At 39.7% G+C, this 23,223-nt stretch overlaps 1 protein-coding gene across 3 annotated transcripts in view; it reads left to right on the forward strand.

Annotated features, from left to right (window-relative positions):
* RERE (arginine-glutamic acid dipeptide repeats) overlaps positions 1-23,223 on the forward strand; it is a 251,296-nt gene that overhangs the window by 161,206 nt on the left and 66,867 nt on the right. For all 3 annotated transcript variants that reach the window (XM_026862554.1, XM_026862556.1, XM_026862555.1), the window contains exon 10: positions 7,315-7,413. In XM_026862554.1, coding sequence (XP_026718355.1) covers positions 7,315-7,413 — 99 coding nt within the window. The remainder of the gene's footprint in view (positions 1-7,314; positions 7,414-23,223) is intronic.

Raw genomic sequence — 23,223 nt, forward strand, 5'->3', positions numbered from 1 at the left:
TGTGGAGCCCTTGCCATGCCTGTTGTTTGCCCACAAAGCAGCTGGCACAGGTAGCTCCCTCTGCTGTTCTCTGCTTTGCAACTGTATTGTGAGCGCTTCGGCAGAGCCCTGGCAGTGCCAACGTGAAAAGTGGATGTAACACAAGCATCTGGCTTTTTAATCTCCATCATTAGCATCTTAGATCACTTTGTAGCAATTAGAGTTATTTAGAAGCTTAAAATAGATTAGAACTGGGGGGAAAGAGATGGAAGTTGCTTTTTGGTGGTTCTTGGGTTGGGTGGTGTTTTTTTTCCTTCCCCAAAGCAGTGAGGACTGATTTCTGTTTTTTTCAAGCTGTCAGATATTTTACAAAGCAGAACTAGTAGCAATTTTCTCTTGAAGTAGCTTACTGATTTCTGTCACCTTCTTGTTTTGTTAGTTCCAAATTCTCTTGCAGGCCAAGCCGTGTGTCAACTAGTCAGACATCAAAACTACGCAGTTCATTGTGACGGCGTGTTGACAAAACAAGATTGTTGGGCAGAGTCTTTGTTGAATAGTTTAGGTTCTTGATTGGTTCAAGGTTCTGTTGTCCTTGGGCACCAGAGGGAGCTCAGCAAAGTACTTTTGTTGTATGAGAGGGCAGTGTGGTTTTTTGTTTTTTTTTCACTGATCCAGATTGTTTAGTGTGTTACAGCAGGTGGGGAGGAGGTAGAATTTCAGCAAGGGGAAGGAAATTCCTGGAATTAAAGGGCATTTGGTGCTGGTGTCTTGTTTTGGCTATCAGACAAGGCTGATAAAAATCAAACCTTCTCATTTTGGAGGATGAGCACTTCAAAGAGTGCTGCAAATTTGGAAAAAATAGATCTTTGCTGTTTCACCCAATGAAGTATATTTGCTATGGAGCCTATTCCATTTGATAGTAGGGCGAGATGTCCGTGGCTTTAAAGAGTATCTGCATCAAACTGAAATTTGTCAGCTTTGCTACTGAAAGTGGCCTGAATTACATTTTGTATTAAATTAGATGGTTGGATTAGAGTAATTACACCAAAAGACCTCGCTGCTCAAGCCACATGGCAGTAATTCTCATTCTGCTGTTCATTTTCCTTGTTGTCTTTTTCCTTCTCTCTCCTCTGTATTTTCTGCCCTCTTAAGCATGCTGCAGTTTTACAGAGAACTACTGGCTATCTTGACCATTTACGTTTTCAGTGAGAGGAGCAAGTCCCTTATTAATAATTACAATGTTCTTAAGGCTGCATAGATTAAAATAAATGGTGGGGGTGTTATGTAAATACCGACAGTGCAGTACCAGGCAAATACCACATCTCTTACAATGCCACCGAAGCATCTTGCTTGGCAGCAGTAAAAAATTTCTTTTGACTCATCTTTATTACTTAAGTTTTAAAAAGCTCTGCCAATATTGGTAGTACTTCCCTCGTGTTTGACAGCTCAGGCTTTATATCTTTGTGCCCTGACAAGTGATGTGCTTTGTCCGTGACCAGTGACCATTCAGTGGAAGAGCCAGCACTCGAACCTGGATAACTCCTGGATTCCAGTGCTGTTCTATAAATTCTGGACGTGGCTGCATCCCCACAAAAGTGTGTTCTGGCTGAACAATCCCGTCTGCTTTTATTGACTTTTCTGGGTAGATTTCAAAGGAGTTCAGTACTACTTTCTCACTGTATAGTAGCAATTTTTCCTTAGAGAAAAAGACCCTGGAATCTAACAGTGTTTTTAATGGACTGCAATTATTTAATATTGTAGCATGAATGCAACCTAACTCAGATGGGCTTTTCAATGGAGATCATAATGACTGTAATTGCAGAAGGATGCCTTGCTGAAGTAGAAGCTGCCAGATGCAATGCCATTCTGATCTAAAAAGGTCACAGTAAAAGGGACATTTAAATTAAGTTATAAATTACAATTGAAGAACAATATTTTGATGAGCAAGACCAGAGATGTCAGAGCTGCAAGATGTAATTCATGGGTTCATTACAGAACAGAGGTGCCTGACAGCTGAGCCATGCCAAAAGGAGAATTTATTTGCAACATCACGCAGACAGAAAATGGCAGCTCTGCTGAGAAGCTTTAGTAGAAACTTGAAACCTTGTGGTAATGTGCAGACTTTATGGTAATAAGGCTTGCCTGTGATCTAGCATTGTTTAATGACTGCTCTAATATAAATGAGGTTTTTAGACACGTGCACATTCAGAATTTTTCTTTTAAATCCTGTCCAGTGATGCAGAAGTTGCTGTATTTTCTGTTTTAAAGTATAGTTATGCTTGTGTTGATTCCTCTCGTTGCGGTTGTATATATACACATAATGTCACAGTGATTCAAAATTTAGATGGCAGAGTGAATGCTGAAAATGGTGATTCTCGAGATGACAGGATGGTAATCTAGTATAGCTTGAAAAGTTCAACCAGAAGTTAATGAAACCATAGGCAGTCATCATTAGCTATTATTTATATCTTTGAGTTGTTTGCCAATAAAGTGCTTATATATATTAAATGACCGAAAGTAATAAGCAGAGAATGAGCCAGATTGAAACACGTAAATGGAACTCTGGCACTGGCAAAAAAATTTTTTTTTCTCCTTTGCTGCATTATCCTACTCCTGGCACTTAAAAAATTTTTTTTTCTTTTTTTTTTTTCCCCCCCCTGCTTGCTAAAAGTAACGTTCTTCAGGAGACTATAAACCTGTATCAGGTCTCTTGTTTACATACCTGTGTCTTCTCTGTTATATGATTTTTCTTCTTTCATATCTGTGCTTATGGGTTTTGTGATTGTTATTAATGTAGTGACTTGGTCAAAAGTAATGCTCACATTTTCTGTTGCTGATTTGGGACAGTTCTGGTGGCCTAACGCTCTCATATTTTCAGTAACCAGAGTAGTTGCCTGCTAGACCAGTCCATTCTTTCTGGGCTTGTCTGATTTTTTTTTCAGATTGAACTGCTTGGGCAATAGGACTGCCAGGGAAAACACGTGTTGTCCTTGAGGCGAAGTAAAGATGCCCTCCAAATTACAAAGAGGCTTTGGCATTACTGCATGTTTTGGGAGGGAGCAAAGGGGGAAAAGAAACAGAAGCACTATTCTCTTCAACACTGTCAAATTTCCTAAGTGACAAATCTTTTAGGTAGTGGCGTGCACAGAAAAAAGCATTTGCAAGGTGAGCTGGCAAAACAAACAGTTCTTTTTCCTTTAGGATGGACCTGTTCCCAGTGTTGGAGTGCAAACAAGGAGAAAAATTAATGTGTACCCAGAGAAAAGACAACATCTTATTTTCATGCCTTTAAGTAGGTATTGCATACCACAGGAGTCTTAAAAAAAACAAGTTAAAAAATTTGAAGTCGTTAGTGTTGTTTGAGTATTGAGTATTTTGAGAGTAGGGTCGACATAGGGCTTAGGGATATGCTGTAGTTGGGAACTGCCAGTGTTAGGTTAATGGTTGGAGTAGATCATCTTCAAGGTCTTTTCCAGCCTGGATGGTTCTGTGGTTGGTGTTGAGCACTGGCACTGCACGTCTGGCTTTCTGCTCTCATCACTTGGCTTGGGGCGTATGCAGGATGGACGGAGATGGTTGTTTCAGTGGCACGGAGGTGGAGTCGTGGGAGCTGACACTGATGTAGTCACCAGAGGCAGATTTACAAGCTGTGGTTCTGTTGTACATTAGGAAATTTTGCCTGGGGAGACAGGTTTGAAAGCAGTGGTTTCCCCAAAGTGATCTCAGGGAATGCATCTCCCTGACTTAGAGCAGCTGAGGTGCTGTTGATGGCTCTGCTGTGTTAATGTTCTCTTAGCAGTAGAGAGTTCTTTTGTTTTGTTCTTTTTCTTTGAGATTATTTTCAGAAGACATAGAGCAGGCTCCTAACTTGCAGAGATCAGATAGCTGAAGAAGGGGGCTGGGGAGGAAATTATTTTTTGGAAGTTGAAGCATGTTTTCCTATGGTTACTCTGCCCAAGTACATATAATTATTGTACAGAGTATCTCTAACTTCTCAGTAGGTGCCATATAGAAAGCAGAAAACGAATAGAAAACCACTCTGGTTTAGTTTTTCGTTCTTGTTATATTAGCCAAGCACTTGTTTTACTGCAATAACACCCTGGATGCTGTTGTTATTGTAGTTGTTGGGAGGGGGAATATGTTTAGGTTGCCCGTTAGGGAACGTTACTGTTTGTTGTAAAAATATATTGCAGGTAATGATCAGAGGTCTTTGCCCAGTAGTGACCTTTTATTTTTAGAGGTCCTTTAGTTTCTTTAAAGTCTCTCAAGTATAAATAAATTTTGAATGCCACAATAACTTGGTGGAGGTGGAAAAGCACCTTCATTAGTTCAGGACCTGTTCCTGCTGATGATAGATGATCTGAGCCAATTTGTGTGATGTGCAACTCATAATGTACTAATGACTTCTGTAACACAGCTGATAACATGTTCACCCCTGTCAGTAGGAGATACGTGACTTTTGTGTGGCCTCATTTTCTGGAGGACTGTGCACTTCTGCTGTTACAGCTAACCTGGCCCTTTGTGGTTTTGGACCTCAGACGGTCAGTTTGAGGTGTTTACTAACAATTGTTGATCAAATTGTTTTCTGGAAACTCAGCTCTTTGGGTGTTACAAAGCAGGCTCAATTATATGGAACTGAAATTTCATCAGCAGATGGAATAAATCAGCTTTTTACTTCCAATACCTTGAGGTTCATGTGCAGTGACTTTACTTGAAGAAAACAAAGTAATTTCTAGCACTTTGTACTGCAAATAAATTGGCTTTATAGACTGTCACAATCCATGGCAGTCATGACCAGAAAACTGGGATGCTAATAAAATAGATGGGAAGATGATGTGGCGTGATACGTGGTATCCAAAATCCACCATTTCATGAAGTGCTGCCCCATATGACAGACCACATTGCCTTGTGCGAAATGGGCACGTCTTGTTCTCTGAAATTCCTTGTCCATTTTTGGTATCATTTCTATTGAAAAAGTGAACCCTGTTTTATGAAAAAGCAGTGTACTTACAAATGCACAAGCTATTTAAAGCCTGAGTTGGCAAAAGCCAGGAAGCGAACGTGAAGACTGCTTCGTACCAGGTCTGACAGATGTGCTTTCTTTTCCCAACTGCATGAGTCCTGGGCAGAGCTTTGCCTTCCATATCCCAGCTTTTGGCAAGTTCTGCTGCAGCCCTTGAAGTCTTGTTGAATATTCTGCCCCATTGTTCACAGAAGCGCCATGGCTCGAGCCGTGCTGCCTTTCTTACAGTGGGCTTGTCCCATCTAAACCTAGATTCAACCGTGGTGCAGTTTTAAAGCAGCATATTAAATACATACGTATAATATACACACATATGCACGCAGGTTTGTATTGTGCTGTAAATGTCATCACTGCAATCTAAGATGTCATTTGACTTTCTTCTCTAAGTTATTTGGTGGCTTTCAGAAGTCAATACACAAACCTTTCATAGAGAGGTTATTTACTGGGAGAACTGTACAAAGCTGGCTTTCAGTGGAAACTGATTTTTATTATAGTCTCACTTAAAATTTCTGTAGGGAGAGTGATTGGCTTTTTCCCTTCTATCTTGATTCAGACATCTGCCTTCATTTCTTAGTAGAAATCACTCAGACCTACTTAACAGAAGTAGATTTGAGTAATTAACTTACAGGTTTTAAAAGTCTCTGAATCATGCTACTGGATTCAGGATGAGTGCAGGGCATTCTTGTGCACCGGAGAGCTTACAGTCTGAGTTAAGGCAAGACCAGACAAAAGAAGCAATGTAAGAAAAACAGTTTTGTTAGGAGGTAGCCCTAGGGTAGAAGGGTCATTGTCAAATGTACATAATCGGTACTTACAAATTGGTTGAGACATGTAAATAGCAGCAGTAAGAAAGTAATCTTGCTATTTTTATTTGAAGCAGAGTGCTGTTCTAAAAGTTGAGCCTTTTGACGTAAGAAAAATGAGGAATTTTTTCCTCTTGTAATCAGGTTTAGTTATAACTTTATATTAATAGTGACAAAGTAGTTCATATCTTGTCGCTCCTCAGTAATTATATCGTGATCCCTGTTCGGTTCATCAGCCCTGGGAAAAGTTCAGGAATTACAGTACTTGTTGAACTGCTTTCTGAGACTGATGAAGCACAGGTCTAGCAGCATGGATGCTTCTAGACAGCGGGTTTGTAGATAGCTCAGGATAAATTCTGGGTGGGAAGGAAAAGTGGGAGATAATCCATGTACAGAATCATGTTTTGATTGTCCCTATTGTAAAGGAATCTTCTGATGGTCTGTAAAATTCCGTGATGTTAATCGACAGCTTTGAAGCTTTGGTTTGCTTAGCATGGTGTTTAGAAAAACTACTTCTTGCCTGTGTAGGGAAGTTGGCATGCAAATCGTTCTCCCTTTTGGGTGTAGGAAGATAATTCAGTTTTTATCATCCCAGCAATATTTCTTTTTCTTTGAGATTATTTTCAGAAGACATAGAGCAGGCTCCTAACTAGTCCTTCAGTTCTTAAAATCCCACTGTACTTTGAAGATAGAGCAGGCTATAAATCTAGAGTGTGCTAAATGTTTTCCATCAAGAGTCAAGAGCTGGAGATTCTCACGGGTTCATTGTTGAATTATTTTTTTTTTTTCAGTGTAGTTGTTTTTCTACCTCACCCCAATTTCAATGTCTACTGTCTACTTCAGACAGCGTTTGATCATACAGATACCAAATTTATGGTAGAAAATAATGTGCACGGTAGGCTGTGACCAGCTGAAACAATGTCAATGTAGACATCCCTAGCTGCTTTTATGTACTTCTGTAGCTATTTGTAGAGGGTTTCTTTCTCTTCCATACTTGATTTCCAACAGCATGGTGATCTTTGCAGTGCAATAAAAATAAAGGGAATTTTCTGGATGGGTAACATTGACATCCCATGACTTGCAGTCCCTCCTGTGTGTTAGTTTTTCCAGTTGGTTTTACTAATCTGAACAAAATATGCTGCATGAAATACAACTCCTTTTGAAAAATATTTTGTTGGAGCTTTTTAAAATTTTCCTTGGAATTTCTAATATAAAAAATATTTTCTAAAGTTAAACCAAAAAAAAAAAAAAATCTGCTTTATGGGTTCAAACATTATCTGGGAGAAGTTGAGGAGAGAAGGAAAAAATAGACTTGTTTTAATGCTGCTTTTTCTACTAATAAAACCCTAATTATCCTTCAGGTTGTTTAGATTTCACTTCATATGTCAGCAGTAAAAATAATTAGGCATAGAACATCTCATGTGGCCCCCCCCTTTTTTTTTTTTTTTCTCCAATATCAATTCACTGCTAATTCCATTGAATGATCTATTTGTCTTCTTTATTTTTTAGCTACATGAAAGTAACTATGATGCTGGAAAAGCCCTGCAGCGCTTGGTGAAGAAACCTGTGCCAAAACTGATTGAGAAGTGTTGGACTGAAGATGAAGTGGTAGGGAAATAAATTATTCCCCTGAGCCTTTATAGTTCATGTTGTGTCTCTTGCTTTTTTCTTTCTTTATGTTTTTTTGGTTTTTTTTTTCCTCTAAAGAGGTTACCTTTATGGGAAAGAGGGCCAAATAATTTGCTGCACAGGATAAATTTTTGCACAATGCTGAGTTAGTGAGCTCTCATTTGATTTATAGAACTTAATTAGAATGAGGAAAATATCTTTCTAATAGCAGAATAAGAGAGGAGGCAATCAAGTGACTGTTTTTGAGAGGATTCTATAGGGTAAATGAACAGCTGCAAAACATCTGGACTCGAAATTTCACTTTCACCTCCAGGAAGGCTGGCCACATTCATTAATTGGAGTAGGATAAGATGCAGAAGGCATACAAAGTATTGTTCCTGTTTTTTTCCCTGCTGGCATTGGAGGAGGCTTACAGTGTCAGCTCAGGCTGGCTAATGGGAGGTTGGATATCAGTCCTTCTCCTAAACAGAGTGTGAGATTAAGTCCTTTCTTCCCCTCATACAGAATATTAGAAAGTGTTCACTGGCATAGTTCTTGATGGATGAATCTTTTGACAAAGAGCAGACCAAGAACAGATGATCTGAAAGCTGGGATTTAGCCATGCCTTCCACCTCTCATTTAGAGTATGTCGAAATTGTCCGGCTCTGAAACTGTGCTGAAAACGGTGCATCCATCTTACACGTAGCTCCTAAAGTCATGTATAGACGTGATGAATTTGGGGTGTGCAGTAAATACACGATGTCCTCGCAGGGACGGACCTGAAATCACTGAGGGATTTGTGCTCGGCCAATTTAACATCCTGGGACACTGCGAGTCTTGTCGTCTTACACAATCGAGTAGTTGCAGTGCTGGTTCTTCCATATGGCTGCTGATTTGGCATGTGCTGGTGGTTTAATCTTTCTGGGTTTGGGGTGGGAGTGCAGGCAAAGAAGGAATGTGTAAACATGTTGTTCTTTCTTTGAGACAGAGGCTGAGGGTTTTGGTGTATATGGCTTTGGATTGAAATGTTACTGTTGATATTAGCCTACTAAAAGATACGGCTCTGCAGTCTGGGTAGTGGAGTAAAATAATTTTGACCTGAGAAAGACACCTCTTCATAAAAGCCGTAGTTGACAGAGAGGTGGTGCTGCTGGGAAAGCACTTCACGCTCAAACAGACCACGTTTCTTTATTTCTGGGTATTTTTCCAGAATCTGGGGAGATGATATCTGTGTGAGAATTAGTGAAGCAAAGGTCTTTCTTGTGGTTCATTCTCCAGGTTAATTGCTGTAATTGTGAGGTTTCTACTGGCTTAATTTTTATACGTATGATATAATGCAACTGGGCTTATTAAACAGTTTTCTGTAGGGTTGTAAACTGAAATAAATCATGTGAAGTTGGAAGCAAATTATAGATTCTTAATTTGCTGACACCTTGTAAACAAACATTCTTAAATATTGCATTCAACACAAGATGCATTTTCTGGCAGCATTTGGATTACAGCCCTTTGTTTGTCAGGCCTTGCAGCTTAAGCTAGCACAGAAGTACTTGACTATATTTAAAAAAAAAAAAAAAGTGAAACTAGCGCATTTTCAGTACCCAGGAGGAACGCTGAACAAGTTTACTTGGATTGCATCCTAAAAATATTTTGCATTTTAATGGTGGTGTTAATTATGCTTAACAGAAGAGATTTATGTGAAATGTAACATGTAAGAAGACAGTACCTCTTTAGCAAGCTGACTAGGCATGTCTGGTTTTGTGAAGATGGAAAAACGTTTTATTTCCTAGCTCAATAATTAGGCTGCAGCATGCACTAAAATAGAAAATCAGATGATTGGAAGTTAGTTATGATAAAATATTTATCACAGAAGAACTTCAGACTCTTATGGTTTTTGCTGTTGGAAAAGCTTCTTCTCTCATGTACCATAAGAATAAATGGGGATAGAAATTCAACTTGTCATGTATACTTAACAGGCACATAAATGAAAAAAAATCTGATATGGTGTAAAACAGCATTGCTCATGTACAAGTGACAACAGAAAAGTTTGTTGCGGTTTTTTTCCCCCCTCCCCTACTTAATTGGTAGATGTATTAGAAGAAGCAAATAAAAATAAACTTTGTGATCTTGTTAAGTGACTAATAAAGTTGGCATTGGTGCTGTAAAATAGAAGTGATTAATAATGGGTGAAACTTTCATGGTCTCTTAACATTTTTTAATGATTCAGATGATGGCTGGAGAGACTTTTTTATAAGCTCTCGTTTCTCTGAAAGTCTTTCAGGGAGTTTCTCCAATGAATTATGTGTGCTTGCTCTCTCCTTATGTAAACCTTTTTTTTTTCAAGAGCTAGATTAGGAGTAGCCAGGCCATGTAAACCTGTATTAAAGTAGGCTTATTCTGAAATCCAACAAAGAACCTTTGTGGTAAGGAGACTGTCTGAAGTCGTAGACTGAAAGAGGATCATGTGCTAACGCTGACAGTAAAGCTAAGGAGGAGATGAGTAAAAAGCCTAGAACAAAGCTTCCGGATAAGTTTTCCAGTTATCTTGTCATAAAAGGGATTTTTTGTTTAGGGAACAGACTGCCGGAACAAACAGTTCAAGTGCTCTGCCCTGCGTATAGTAAGTTTGTATTCATATTGTTTTAACCTCTGTTTTCTCTGTGTACATTCTTTCCCACATTCATGGTTAAATTGTGCAGTGCCAACACCTCTTTTTTTTTTTTTTTTTTTTTTTTTTCTGTCTAGATTTTTTTTTTTTCCACTCTCCTTGTTTTTTTCCATCAGCTGCGCTATGTTGTGAATGCCATAGCTGCTGCAGCTCAGGGTGTTTTGATGAGCAGTCCATGTGAAATGATAGAGAGTAGAAAAAGCAAAGTTTATTGAAAAGTGAAACATTACTCCGAAAGTGCAAACTCTGTGAGTACAGAATAATGATCACTGACTCTATAAATCATTGTCAGTCTCAGCTCATTTTATCATATTTGTTCTTGTTCTGTTCCATCCAAGTTTCCAGAAACATTTGGCAGCCCTCCAGCCTCAGCAGAGCCAAAGATCAAACTGTGCTCTTATTTATAGACAGCTAAGCTCCACCTGCACAACTTCATAGCGTGTTTGTCCCTGGCAGTTTGTGGAAAACTCCAGATTAAAGCAGCTGTACTGCACTCTGAGCATTTCTGAGACTTGCAAGGCGAGTTTCCTTATTGTTGGCTCTGTGAAACTGAGGAAACCTCTTTCTGCGTGATACACGGGGTGCTAAAGCTGCACAGGAACTCCACAACAGAGTATTTCTCAGAAAACACTGAAGTGTCAAACCCGAAGTCTGGCAAAAAAAATTAAATTTTGTTGAGAATCCTAAGGGCATGTGTTCCCCCCCGGTCTCACGATGGCAAGTGATGAGCTGGAGGAAGCCCCTGATAAACGTGCCTGGTTGATAATCCAAGAGAGACACTTCCAAGGGAAGTGGAAGACCCAGGTCCAAACCATCTCCCTGTTTGTGCTGGATTTAGAATTAATCTCTTCTGGTGGCTCAGCAAATACCTACTTATTAATTTTTACAACTTGGATAACTAAGCAGGCACCACACCAGGTACAGAGTTTTGCTCAGTTAATCCCCTTACCTGAGAGAGGTTCTGTCGCGTGGGACCAACCGAAATCGTGTAGACCAGGACTTTTGTTGTCTCAGTTTTTCCATTCCTGCCTTTCTAATCCCATAATCGTATTCTGCCCCCTGCCATGCCTCTGGACCCCCAAAAAGTCACACTCCACCTTTTGTTAGTGTTAAATTAATTTTCTGCCAGGTTTTGAAGGTGAGGGTCAGCTCTGCTGCAGGGGAGCCGTAAGGTTGTGGGGCTGGGCGGGAGCACGGGGGCAATGTCAGGTACTCGGGCAGTGGCAAAAGCAGCCTCAGTTGAAGTGTAGACACCTTCATGCAGGGAAAGAACTGACAGTACAAAACTAATTCCTAAAAACTTTACGCTTCCTAAGTCGGAAATCCCCCAAGTTGGTTGATCTATTACTTGCACGAGTGTTTTCACTGAGTCCGTTTCCACTGTGCTGGATGATTAATGTTGTTGATTTTCTTGTGCATGATAGCAATGCTGTGTCCAGCACAGGTCTCTGTAGCATTCAGTAGTATTTGTGACACAACTCTGTGTGAACATCTCAAGTTTATTGAAAATTTATTTATTTATAAAGCTTTTAACTTTTTCTGTGGACTATCTGTTGCCGAAAGCCTTTCCCGTTAATTAAACCAGCTTTGTTGCATGTGACCAAAATATCAAGTAAGAGCTGCTTTGCAGTGATCAGAACTGATTAAAATAAAGGATGGAAGTTAGGTTATTTTTACTACTGATGATGTGGTTACAGAGGTTTAGATCAAATTAAGCAGAGGATAAAATTTGCCGCTGATTGAATTAAATGGAAGACTCTGTAAATATGAAGATGGAGGTTTGTTGTCTCCCTTGTGTTTCGAAACCTACGGCTATTTTTAAAGCTTTTTTATTCCAGTATGTAAATTCAGAGGCATACTGTGAAAACCAGCCTTCCACACTGCCTGATAAAAGTGGCTAAAGAAACTTCTGTGCCGATGCCTCCACATGCAGCTCTAAGAGCAGCTGTTTCCTGTTTACGCTACACCTGACAGCATCAGTTTCCAGCAGTGGTTTGGTATGGGGGGGTTTGGTTTCTCTTGTAAGGCTTGTGAGTTTACTTCTGTGGACAAATTTGTTGAGCAGTTCTCATATATATAATGTCATATTTAAGCACTTTGGAAGCGTGCAGCCTATAGAGCACTATTCAGCAGCATCACCTGGTGGAATCTTAGTGGTGGGCTGCAGTTGCAAATAGAAAGCAGGGTGGTTCAGAGTGAAGTCTTTGGGAAGAAGCCATGGAGCAAGTCCTCTGTTTTGATACGGATGGTGGCGGTGTCCTTTTCAAAGTTTCCTGCCACTGAATGCCATGGCTGACGTGTGGCATGATGCTGGCTGCTAGGGCAAGGCCGGTGGAGCTGGGAAAAGGGGATGACTTAGCCCTTGGGCGTGTGTTCAGTGTGATGCCTTCCACTAATGCTACACAGTGAATATTAATCGCTAAGATAACAGAGTAACCACTCTTCTCCTTTCATTTTCTTCAGCCATCTTTCCTAGTCTCCCAAAGACTTGGTGTCACCGCATCTCTCTAGCACTGTTGTTGTCACTTGGAGTACGACAGCGTTAGGCTGTAGTACAGGCAAGATGTCACTAGTATTTGCCTTACTTACAATGCATTGAGAAAACAAAGATGCTTCACTCAAACTCAGCAAGAGATTGTCAGAGTGGAATAGAAGTGAGGTCTACTCTGTATCTCACAGTCACCTCTAACAGTGTCTCTTAATCTTTGACAGAGAACAGGCCTTTTTGATGGAAACCATTAGAAATCACTCATAAGAATGGAATGGTGATGATCGAGTCGTCTTCTCCAGTTGAAAACATTTCAAAACTGACACTGAAATTGTGTTTCGAAACATGCAGACTTAGAGTTTGTTGTCTATGGGGAATAAGCCCAACAAATCTGAAACCGAGTGTCTATATTTAAACGCTTGCCCTGATGATCTGCTGCTTTACTTTCCCCAGATTCCAAATCTGGAACTATGATCATTGGCTTCTTCCAGTTTAGGTTCAATTGAACACCCGTATTTCCTGGCGTAGTTTCAGTGGAAATATTTCACCAGAAAAAAAATGTCCTTGCAGAATTTCCACCCATCTTGGAACAAAATCTTCTCTGCAAAATGGCTTTTATACTTTTAATGATCTTCAGTACAGTTCTGACCCTACACTTGCTCCAGGTCCGAACCCGACACTTCTCCATTTCAGATAAATAACCTGTCAAACGGCTCTAATTGACAGAGGATACAGTGGTCATCTAAAGTTTTGTTGAAATTACCAAATGAAATGCTTTTCGGTTCTGGTATGCCTCATGCATTGGAAATGTCCAAGGAAGTAGAGTAGTTCTGACTGTTCTTCACGTGAGTCTTGCTGATTTGATCTTACAGTTTTGTCTCTTTATTCAGAATGTGCTTTTTTTCTGCCTTTTTATCAAAAGTACTAACAAAATCGATACAGCTTACAGAAGAGAGAAATACAAATCAGAACTAAAAGAACCTCTAGTTTATTAGGTTTTTAATTAAACATGATGAACACATTTTAAATAACACAAAGGCCTCAGGCTGAGCTGCATCTAATCGAAACAGATTAAGTCAGCCGTCCACACTTGGGTAGTTATTAATTCTGTTTACTTATGCATGCTAGCTGAAGGCAGAGTTCACTGCTGCTGTGTTGCAGTTTATTGCACAGGGATGCTTCTGCTGCATGGAACTGTGCTCCTAATTAGCATTCAGATGTTGATTATGAAGAACACTGGCGAGGCTAATTGAACCACCTTTGAAATTCAGGGCTCTTGTCTTCCAAAGTTAAAGAGAATCTGGGCGAAACAATAGTTTTGCGTTATTTCTTGGCCATTTCCTCCTTTTCCTTCTATATTGGGTCCCGTCTTCTCAGAGATGTTAAATCCTCAAAAAAAAAAAAAAAAAAGAGAATTGCTGAGTGTTCCTTAGGAAGAAGGTGCTTTTTTCACTTGTGCATCTGCAGACAGAACTGTCGATGACACGCTGTGACGTCCCTGATAACTAGCTTTTATCATGAAATATGCTGCCCTTTAAATATTTTACATTGCTTTTGATGTAGAGTAGTTGAGGTAAACAACCTAGATTCAAACAACCTCTTAAATTTATGGGCAGGGATAGTTAATCCTTGCTGGTGATAAACGTTAATTGGCCGTGTACGTGGATTTACAAGTTCATAAATTTTAAAATATCCACACCTGGCTTCAGCTTAAAGCTCATTTGTCATAAAATACAAGTGGAGATCTTTCTGCCAAAAATGACAAGATACAGCAAACTAATTTCCTAACATGTTTGCAAGTATTTGTAATCCAGTGTAGCTGGTCAAGAAATTACTTATGCAAAACACACATTTATTTGCTTGGCTTCTTTGCCTAGAATCATTTTCAAATGTCTCTCATCTGCCCTTTTTGGAGTATCTGCTCATGAAAACATTGTTTTCATTGCTCACTCCTTTGAAGCCAGGCTTTTCAGATATGCTGGAAGACAGAGCAGCTTACTGGGGCAAAAATACCATGAATTTTATTTACTGTTTATATGGCAGCTATAGAAAATGTAATTCACAGCAAAATTGAAACAGAGCCTCTGGAATAGTCAGGGGGAGAAAAAAATCATCAAGGGATACTTGAAAAGAAGGCTGACATTGCAGGGCTGCATTTGAGGAATTGAGTGGGCTTAGTTTTAATTCTTTATCCACAAAAAGTAAACATTATAGCTTCATAGTAGAGTAACAGTTCCTACTAAATTAACGTTTTCTGGACTTTAGAAATCAAGCTATCTGATGCCATTTGCAAGTGTGTTAATCAGTAACAGCTGAAAATTAACTGAGCATTGAGATAAAGAAACCCACCAAACACAAATTGCCATGGTCTAGTAGTTCTCCTTTATTTTAAGGAGAATAAGTAAGATTTTTACTTTAAGGAAGAGTGGGAATGCACAGACTTGTCTGTAGCTTATTCTAAGAACTCAGAATGTGAAAGAACCATCGGTCCTCACAGAAAAAAAGTAACTAATGAAGGATGAAATTATTATGCTTGGGGGGAAAAAAAAAAAAAGTTATTTAAAAGTTGCATAAAATCACAGTTACTTAGCAGTTGACAGGTTAACAAAATTATAAGGTGTAGTACAGCTAGAAAATATAAGTTCTAATATGGCTCGGAATGGTGAATTTAGTTTAAACACAGGTTTCTAGACAGAAGATAATAATCTTTTTGGTTGTGATTAACTTGCATCAGTCTTTGATCCAAGTCCTTGTTTAAAGGGATCAATATTGCACATACAGCACTGAGTTTATTGTCGAGTCCTTTCGGAAATAAGACAGTGAATTAAAAATCAATTATACGTGCAGAAAAGTTTGTGTAGGGCAATCAATTTTGTCCTTTTAGTTTGCAGAAAGATTCCATTGTTTAACCAGCTGTGAAAAGGAATGAATTTTAAAAGCCTCCAGCAAATGAGATAGCCCAAATGGGGTGGGGGAAGTAGATTAAAAAAAAAAATAAATTATTTCAGCATTTCATGTTCAGCAAAGGCTGCCTTCAGGGATAAATCTATAAATCCTGTCAGTGACCTTGGCTTCAAAATGGGTGATTTCACCGCTTTTGCTCGTCTTAATCTTTCCGCAGCTGCCAGATAAGTTAGTCTTTTCTTAACAATATCATTTTTTTAATTTGCTTTGTTTAACTGCCATATGTTTCTTGATTCATCGTCTTTCTGCCTTCGTGTGGAATATTTTTATCTATCAAGCACTTACCATATTGCTGATCCCAAAAAATAATACAACAAATATTTACACTGGCCAGTTGCCACAGCTTAGAAAGCTATTTCTGTGTGGGGACGGAAGCTAAACTCTAAACTCAGAGTTTAACTCCAGTACAAACTAAATAATTTGTAGGTGCTTTCAGAAGCTGGTGTTTTGTTTTTCTTAGAAGAAGGTTTGTAATAGAGACAGAAGCACATACACATAGTTCACTGTTGCCAAGGGGAAAGAATCTGCTGCTTGAAAGATTAATAAATACGACAGCAGTTGATTGTTGAAACCATGTTTTTCATCTCATTTTCAAGGGCATCTTAAAAATGGAGATCGCTTACACTTCCTAGCATTCTCGATCATCTTTCTGTGTTCATTTAAAAATGAGAACAAGGCACTGAGGGACTTGAGAGATTGCATTCGTTCTCCCATAGGGCAAAGTGGTTATTTTATAAATGAAGAGGGCCAAAAAAGCTATCCTTCGTAGTTTCTTAGCAACAGAGCTGGAGTCAGTTTTAATGTTCGTGTATATCTTACAAGTTCTATGTATAGAAGCATGAGCTGTGCAGCTCAGCAGTATTGCAACTGAAACAAAGACTCTTCACCCTGGCCTTGCGCAGGGGAAGAAAAGAATCCAAGCGTGCTAATACGCTGCATGGACTTGTATTTTTTTTTCTTTCTCCCCATCAAATGATATTCTGGTCAGTGACACAGTTACTGCCTTCAATACTCTTGACTTCTTAATCAGATTTGATCTTCTAAGAGATCTGGAATCTGGTTTAAATATAACATCATCCTATCTGCTATTCTTCTCCAAAGGGAAACTGAGTCCATGACACGGTAACGCTAAGAGCATCTGGAGAGTGGAGCGATGTTCAACATTCTGGGAGCTTCTAGGGTTAATGCTTTGCCATAGTGGGCAGAGCCGAGTGTTAAGTGTTCATCGCTTATGGTCATGCTAAAACTTTTTTGCGCTGCATCTGTCTTTTGGGGGCAGGTGGATGTGTGTACACCTAGATTTAATTTTTAAAAGAGACTGTGTATCAAAGCTATCCTGCTTAGATTCCACTGATCTGTTGACTCTCCCTTTCTTTGTACGTAAATTAACTTCCAAGTTCTGAAGTTTAATTTTTTTAAAAGATAATCCGTATGTGTTAATAGTACGATTGACTTTTTAAAGCCTGAATGTGTTCATAAGATCACCGTTTGCTTCCCATTCTGAAAGCAAATTTAATAAATGGCCTTAGATTTCTGGCTGATGCTCCTTGGTGTACATTATGGCAACACCCCAATATCTAGGATTGGATGAGTTCATGCTATTGAAACCAATTTTACAATTCAAATGGAAGAAATGTTGGTTAGCTGTCTGTTTCCAGAAGATTTTTTGTTTTGTTTTGGAAATGCTATAAACAGTTTGATTTAAGCTTAGGTTCACCTTTTCTAATGGTTAAGGCTGGGTGACTGGTTTATTGGCTTGTATTGACAGCAACAGCCAGAGATCTCGGTTTGATTTCAAATTATTTCGATAGTCCTGCCATTTCACTGTTGGGTTGAGTTTATCTTGCAGGTGTTAAGAAATTTAAATTAGTCTACAGGATCCTTACCTCCTTAATACATAAAATTTATAATATAGTAATAAATAACGGTGAAGGGCTTGGATGTTTTTCCATGTTATAAGCGTATGATAGAAATCTCCAGCATCTTTCCAAGTAATTTTGGCTTAGTTTAAGTTGATACAGGTGAACGTATTCTATTTTGCAATAATTATGTTGGAACTAATTAAGTACATAGAGCCCAGGAATGGATTAATTGATATGGCAAATCTCTGTTTTGTTTTGAAAGAGTTGTTTGCTGTCTAAACCATGGGAAAAGGCAATTTGCTGTTCCTAACAAGATTGCTTTAAAAACACAAAAAACCCCAAGTAAAACAAAGCAAGTGCAGAGACAGATTACAGTGTTGTCTCCAACTTGGCAAGATGACGTTTGATTATTTTTCCCCTTCAAGTTCTTTTCCTCCTGGTAGTTTGGATCTCTTTTTGTCTTAGCCTTGACTTCCATTCTGTTTGAACACGGAGCTGTCAGCTCAGACTAAATAAGGGGAATCCTATGGCTGAACTGTAGAGGGTGTAGGTCAAAGAGGTTCAAGAAGGAGCAGAGCTGGAAACGGGTGTGAGTATTTTAGTCAGAAACCAGTATGGAGCTCAGGCTGTGCTTCCGTGCTTGGTGGGGCAATCACACCACATTCTGGTGCTCTGGCAGCAGTTGATGAGCAGATATTTGTTGCCAGAGCAGCATTTTCTCACCTAAGTGATGCTCTGTAGAGAAATAGCAGAGATGCCATGTTGCTTTCTTGGCCAAGCTAGAAATATAGAAGAAAAACCAAATTTGTTTTCCAGTGTCAAATGGTAACTAATTTTAAATTCCTAGATCTCTCCCTAGCATCTCCAAGCAATGAAAGCTGGAAGGGGGATTGGAAGGGGGAGAGGACAAACAACTAGGTTTGCCGTCTGGCTTGTGGAGGTGAGAGTACCAAAACATGCCATCTTGGAAAGCTTTAGTGTCATTGAAGTTATAGAAATGCAGCACTCTTGCTTGAAGCTTTGATTTTTATGTTGGAAAAGGCTCTTTGTTAACAGGTGTTTTGATTTTATTTTTTTTTTCTAATCATTATGAAAAAAAAAATTTTACCCTGAACTTTTTGAAGGCCACTAGATTCTCTCTGGTTCTGCCTGACAACTTCTCTGAAAATTATTTAGTAGGGCCCAGCCAGTCACTGCAACAGGTAATGACAAAATGCTGCTTCAAAGTAGTATAGTGACATAATTCTTATTTAAGAAACTATGATTACTGTCACAGTATGGATGCTCTGTGTGCTTTAGCGCTCAGGACTTAATCTTTCTTGCCCAAGCATAAGCAGTATGAATGCCAAAGTACACCTCATTTGCAAGTTCTGTTTGCATGATAAATTTTATTTTTCTAATCTTCCCTATCAACAGCACCAATTTTTTTTTAATCTTTCAGATGCCATAAAAATGCATTTTAATGAAGCAAATTATATAGCTTTGTCTCCTTTTGTGTATAAGCGGGGCGGCCATATTCAATTAGGCTGAAAAATGATCATTTGTTCTATTACAGGCTGTAACAGAGCGAGTGAAAAAACTGTGATCCATCACCAGTTGCTCAGCTTTATGTTACTTAAATCACTTGCCATTCTGTCAGTAGCTCCGAATCCTCTGTGGGAGCCATTATTTAATTTAAGTTTGTGGAGGTGTCACTTGTTTGATAATAGGTTGCTTCTGTAGTAGATGCATAGTGACTAAATATTAATCATTTTCTGCATCCATCCAAGATTCCTAATTAGTTACGAGGGTAACAGTGCCAGTAAAGCTAATGATTATACTGCCATAAAAAGGATTTGACAGCAAATAAGGACTTGATCCAGAGAGATACTCAGTACCTGCTAGCACCGAGGAAGCCTGCTAGAGCTGAGGAGTAATTTCCGAGTGTTCCTCCGTGTTGCTTACGTAGCAGATGTTGAGGGGTTTCGTAGGATCTGGAAGGAAACAGATTTGAGTGTGGAAACGCCACCTTAGAAGCAGCCCGTTTTCCATTTCATAGTAGCTGAGTAACTTCACTTTTAACCTTTTTAAAAGTTTACGTAGTCGACAGAGATGAACCCCAACAGAGCCATCCCTGGACAGCTTGTAAACACTGTCTGTGCTTCTGCAAAAGGTCCTCTTAAACTAGCGCGTGGTTAGGTTTTTCTCTTCCTTCCTCCTTGTTTAAGTGTTGTGTAAGAGATGTGTTGATCAGTACTCATGAGGGTGCACTTAACAACTACGACTCTGTGCTCCCTGTCCGATGTTGTTTTGTACTTTCATGTGCCTTGTGGTTTGGAATATATTGTGGTAAAGACTCAAAGCTCACGTCGCTTCTGGGTTTGTGGTTTTGCTTCAGCTTTTACTGGCCTCTTGATACCTCGCTTGTTCCCCTATCCACTTGTGCATGATCCACCGTGGTTTGTCTTATTCTTTTGTTCTTTTCCTTCCTTTCCTCCTCTCCGCCCTCCCCCTTTCATAGTGGCTGCTCAGATTTATATAGCTTTTAGGCTACACGGGGAGATTGATCAGACAGGGGCTTATGCATTTAGAGGAGCTAATAAATAAGCATCGCAGCGTATTACCCTCCACTGCATTGGAATAACTTCAAACACTCAAATCAAACATTCCATTTGTTACAAATTGGGGAAGGCAAAAGAGGGCAACTCTGTTTTATTAGGGTGCATATTTCATTTATGTGTTATGGAAGATATTGTCCACTTCTACATGTCCGGGGAGGTAATTCCACAGTGTCGGCACCACTTGCCCCTTGCCTCCCTCCCCCCAAATATCTACCTTTCAAGTTTCCTTTGTCAGTGTTCACCTTTGTTATAGATGCATTTCTGATCCTTCATTTTGAAATCTTTATTCTTTTCACTCTTATTTGTGGGTCACTTTTTCATATTTGCCACCATTCCCCCCCACCCTCCCCGTAGATAGTTTTACTCAGAGCCCCTTACACAAAAGAAAAGGGAACTTATGAATCATCCGATTCTTTTAAAAACTACTTTTGTATGTTACTGCCAAGATCACTGTAGGAGCCAACATCTTCCTCGGTAATTGGATGGCTGCGTTGCCGAAGTGTATCACTCACTTTGCTGAAATCTTGTGTGCTTCTGACAAATATACAACGGGGGATTGAACAACGAGGGTTGTGGTGTGCGATCGCGACAGGAGCTCGCAAGGCAGTGAAACCTTGTGAGGTGGGACTTACTGGTTAAAAAAAATAATACAATTATTGGTCGTTATAGTTAGCAAGTTTAGCTGTTTATCTACTTTGTTATAAGCAGTCTTGCTGATTTTGGTGCTTGGGTGCCATTAGTACCCACGCTGGCAGTGGGCAGTAGCTAAAGGATGAAAATCTCAGTGTTAGGGCAGCGCTGGTGCTGTTTATTACATTGTGATTCTTTTAAATGTAAAGCTGTGAAGACAAGCTTTAATTAGCAATCAGTCAAAGTGCTGGAAAAGGTTAGGCCTTCTTACTTATTTCAAGAGAAGGCTATATTATGTGGTTTCAGCATGGAGTCTTGGAAATTGGAGGTTAATGCTGCCACTCTCCCTAGGAACTGCTCCACGGCTGGGTCAGGCTGGGCTACGCAACTGAAATAATTCTTTGAGTTACTTGAGTGCCAAATCTGGGTGTTCAGTTCTAATAGAGGTGTCAGAGGATGCGTGTTTGTAACTATTTGGGAATTAGTCTCCTTAAAGTGTCCACCATCTTCTGAACAGTGCAAAGTATCGCAAGTTCTATTTTAATATCTTTGGCCTTAGCCTTCAGAGCTTACGAGTACCAGTTACAGACAGAGTATGCTGCCACTGTTGCCCCAGCCCACATCTAAAGAGGGAGTTTTAGGGGCTTGCTCATGTGCTAAAATCTGCTGTCTTTCAGTGGAGACAGTATTACGTACCTAGATTCCCCTGCGATTGCTCACCTCTAACATTTTTGACTGGCAGAATTTTCTTATAATAAAAACTTCAGTGGAAGAAAAAAAACACAGGTTAAAAAAAAAATCTTAAATTATGAAACTTTGAAGACTGAACTTTATCTAAAGAGCTGAACAGAATTTGCAGTGTTCTGAATATCTTCTTTTTGGTTTTAAGTGTTGAAGGTTTTTGGATACTGGACCATCCTAGGTGAAAACGGGAATTCATTTCTCTGAACTGCAGGTATGAAATTCCTGGACGCATCAGAACACCCTCTTTTTCTTGTAAACAACTTGGCGGGTTGAAGAACTCCTGTCACAAGAGGAAGTTTGCTTTCTGCTTGATATAGGAAAGGTCTCTTGCTGAGGATATGTCTCTTAGCCTGGAATTTGATTTCTTATATCCAGAGCTGTGCTGTCAGGTGTATCTTCACTACACTGCAGTCTGTGGCAGACTTATCTTGAGAGAAATTCAGGAAGTTTGCACAAGTTGCCTTGTGTCATTTTTAATAAGGGTCACAAACTGCTGTTAGTTATTTATTTGGTGAAGTCACCTACAGAAATACTTGCTTCTCTCTATGTATAATATCCTGGGGATTCTTGCCACCATTTTCTCTCGTTACTTCTGGATATGTTTATTGCTCTAAAGTATGGGAGCTCTTGGAGTGGTTTTATTTGTTTCCTTCTGCCATTTGCATAAAGCCACTGTTTGAAGGCAGAAATAGTCTCCAGAATAATTGACGTTAATGGTTGAAATCCCAGTGGAACAGTAATTCTGCAATAGGGAACTTCCACTAGAAATAGTATGTTTGAGCCTTGAAAGGATCATACAGCTTATTTCAAGTAGTCCGAGTGCTGCTTTTTTGTACTTCATGTTACAAATTGACTGAAAGGACAAAAAATGTCACAGTGGAAAAAAAACAACTTCAGGCTTGCATAATAGTGTTAAACTTCAGTGAGTGGACATGTATTCCAGAACTCTGTGTGATCTGTGTAACAAAGAAAAAAAATTTTTTTTTTTTCCTGAACCTCTTCCCTGAACAGCCAGTAGTGCAAAAAACAAATGGTCCAGTCAAACAGATGCCCACACTGCCCACGTGTGTATGGAAACCAGAAGCCTTTCATCACTGCTGGGTTTATCCACATCACCTACTTGAGGTAGGTGTCTAACGCAGGTGTCTAATGCATAATGCCGAATGCAGGTATCTAAACTGGAGACATTGTTTCCCTTCTAGGTCTCTCTCTCAGCTGACACTCCAGTGAATTTAGACTATGTCTAAATTAACACATATCACAGCCTGATAGGAGTGGATGCATACAGTGAAACAGATGGAGCCAAGAGCATCTCCACTGAAGTTTGGGTGGTGGGTTCTTCAGTCTAGTGTCTAATCATCGCTGGGGGTCTGAATAATTTAACAGCTGTAGTACCTAATGTGCATCTGGTGCGTGTGTGTCTTCTGTGCTTCTTTCATAAGGATTCATTTATCTCATGCTAAAGAAAACCAGTTCGTGTGCTCTAAGAGCACCTTGTGGTGTGTACCAAAACATGCTGAGGTCAGGATACCATTCCTGATCCAGATTACAACGCGGGAACAGAGGGTCCTGCCGTGCAGACTGTCAGCAGTCCAGGAGCAAACAAGGAAACATTCTGGCAACATACGCTTGGCTTTCAACCTTATATCCTCCGAATTATGGGTAAACAAACGGGCTAATGCCGTCTAGGCCAGCTGCTGTGCCCGTCTTCACTTTTGTGGTGGATGTGGGGGGAAATGAAGGCCGGTTTCATTCTTCTGGAAGTTTTTGTCACTTTGCTCTCATGCACAGTTTCAGCTTTCGGCTCGCCCTGTGAGACCGGTTTACTCTAGCCCCGGTGGGCTCCAGGTCTCTGTC

This window comes from Athene cunicularia (assembly GCF_003259725.1).
Source record: "Athene cunicularia isolate RWA chromosome 21 unlocalized genomic scaffold, athCun1 chr21_part1, whole genome shotgun sequence".
NCBI lineage: Eukaryota > Metazoa > Chordata > Aves > Strigiformes > Strigidae > Athene > Athene cunicularia.